The sequence below is a fragment of the Mustela putorius genome, unplaced genomic scaffold (assembly GCF_011764305.1).
Source record: "Mustela putorius furo isolate JIRA1106 unplaced genomic scaffold, ASM1176430v1.1 tig00003898_pilon_pilon_pilon, whole genome shotgun sequence".
Classification (NCBI taxonomy): domain Eukaryota; kingdom Metazoa; phylum Chordata; class Mammalia; order Carnivora; family Mustelidae; genus Mustela; species Mustela putorius.
Genome location: NW_025422047.1, coordinates 327,265 through 329,379, shown reverse-complemented (window position 1 = coordinate 329,379; position 2,115 = coordinate 327,265). Strand labels below are relative to the sequence as shown.

Here is a 2,115-nt window from a genome sequence, read left to right as displayed (position 1 = left end):
TCTTGAATAACCTCTATACCCTATGCCTGGTTCTCTTACACTCACTGTTACCCTGTGGGCATTGTGTGAATTGCAAATATGATTAACAAGTATAAGTATGTATTAACAAGGTATAAGTATGACTATAAGAGACATATTATGTGCCTAAGATTAACAAGGGAAAGAAATGAGACAACTTGAATGGCTGAAGAATTGTTCCATGAACAATTAAAAGAGTACCAGTGAAGTATGGCAAATGCCATCTTTCTTACCTCCTCTTTCCTTTTTCCCTTGTTTTGTACTATACTGCCTTTCCTGCCTCTCCCAAGCCTTGCTATGTGCATGTAAAATGTTTTCATATTTGCTTCATTTTCTTGTTTATAGATGAATAGCCCTGGAAGCCATGGTGTTAGGGATGTTGCATATGTAAGCGATGCAACTGTTTTAGGTGATACCAGGTAAAATGCTTATTTAATAATGTCCCTGTGGGGGGAATTGAGGGAATTGAGGGGATAGTCTTCACAGCCTTGAGTAATTATTGTAATAAAGAACTTTATTAACATTCTTATTTTAGATTCTTTTTTATTTTCTTTTATTTGGAAACATTCTAGCTGATAAAGTAATGGATGGCGTGAATCATTCTGTGGTGTCAGAGTTTGTGTTCCTGGGACTCACCAACTCTTGGGAGATCCAAGTTCTTCTCTTTGTTTTCTCCTCCACGTTTTATGTGGCAAGCATGTTGGGAAACTCCCTCATCATGTTCACCGTGGCTTCTAACCCACACTTGCACTCCCCCATGTATTTTCTGTTGGCCAACCTCTCCTTCATTGACCTGGGGGTTTCTTCTGTCATTTCTCCCAAGATGATTTATGATCTTTTTAGAAAGCGTAAAGTCATCTCCTTTGGTGGCTGTATCACTCAAATCTTCTTTCTTCATGTCATTGGTGGTGTAGAGATGGTGCTGCTCATTGCCATGGCTTTTGACAGATATGTTGCCATATGTAAGCCTCTGCACTATTTGACTATTATGAACCGAAAAATGTGTATTTTGCTTCTGGTCGCCGCATGGGTAATTGGCTTGACCCACTCTGCAATTCAACTGCTTTTTGTTATAAAATTGCCATTCTGTGGCCCTAATTTATTAGACAGCTTTTACTGTGACTTCCCTCGGTTCCTCAAACTTGCCTGCACAGATACCTACAATTTAGAGTTCATGGTCACAGCCAACAGTGGATTTATATCTCTGGGATCATTCTTCATATTGTTTGTCTCCTACAGCTTTATCCTGATCACTGTTTGGAAACACTCCTCAAGAGGCTCATCCAAGGCCCTTTCCACTTTGTCAACTCATGTCACGGTGGTGATTTTGTTCTTTGGTCCTTGCATCTTTGTTTATATCTGGCCTCACCCCACATCACATTTAGACAAATTTCTTGCTGTTTTTGATGCAGTTCTTACTCCCTTTTTAAATTCCGTCATCTATACATTTAGGAACAAAGAAATGAAAGTGGCAATGAGGAAAGTATGTAGTCAATTTATTGCTTATAGAAGGATTTCATAAATGACGAAAGTATTAGGGAGTTTCCTTACTGACTTGAGATAACGTTAAATGTCTATGGTTTCAGTATCAGTTTCCAAGAACCTATTACTGTTTAGGTGTTCCAGATGAAAATAGTATTGTTCTTTAAGAATATTAACTGAAGAATAAAATGAAACAAGATGGGATTGGGAGGGAGACAAACTATAAGTGACTCTTAATCTCACAAAACAAACTGAGGGTTGCTGGGGGGAGGGGGTTTGGGAGAAGGGGGTGGGATTATGGACATTGGGGAGGGTATGTGCTTTGGTGAGTGCTGTGAAGTGTGTAAACCTGGTGATTCACAGACCTGTACCCCTGGGGATAAAAATATATGTTTATAAAAAATAAAAAATTATATATATAAAAAAAAAGAATCTTAACTGAGAAATTGTGTTGCTGCCTCTGGTTGGAGGAAGCATGTGGTGTGATAAAAAGTATCTTCCAGAGAAGGCCAATTGTTTGTCTCTCAGGAGACATGACCTTGATGAATTTACTATGGTCTAGAATTCAAAATTGAATCTTGTCAATGTCCAAGTGGGTTATATAAGGGAATGCTT

At 38.5% G+C, this 2,115-nt stretch overlaps 1 protein-coding gene across 1 annotated transcript; it reads left to right on the top strand.

Moving 5' to 3' along the window:
* The first annotated feature begins 601 nt into the window (after positions 1-601).
* On the top strand, positions 602-1,540 carry LOC101675296 (olfactory receptor 4F3/4F16/4F29-like). The gene has a single exon (XM_004751010.1). It carries the CDS (start codon positions 602-604, stop codon positions 1,538-1,540), a length of 939 nt encoding a protein of 312 aa, XP_004751067.1.
* The last annotated feature ends 575 nt before the right edge of the window (positions 1,541-2,115 follow it).

Bases quoted from the DNA above. Each gene is read 5' to 3' on its own strand.
- LOC101675296 (XM_004751010.1), top strand. From the start codon at position 602: ATGGATGGCGTGAATCATTCTGTGGTGTCAGAGTTTGTGTTCCTGGGA.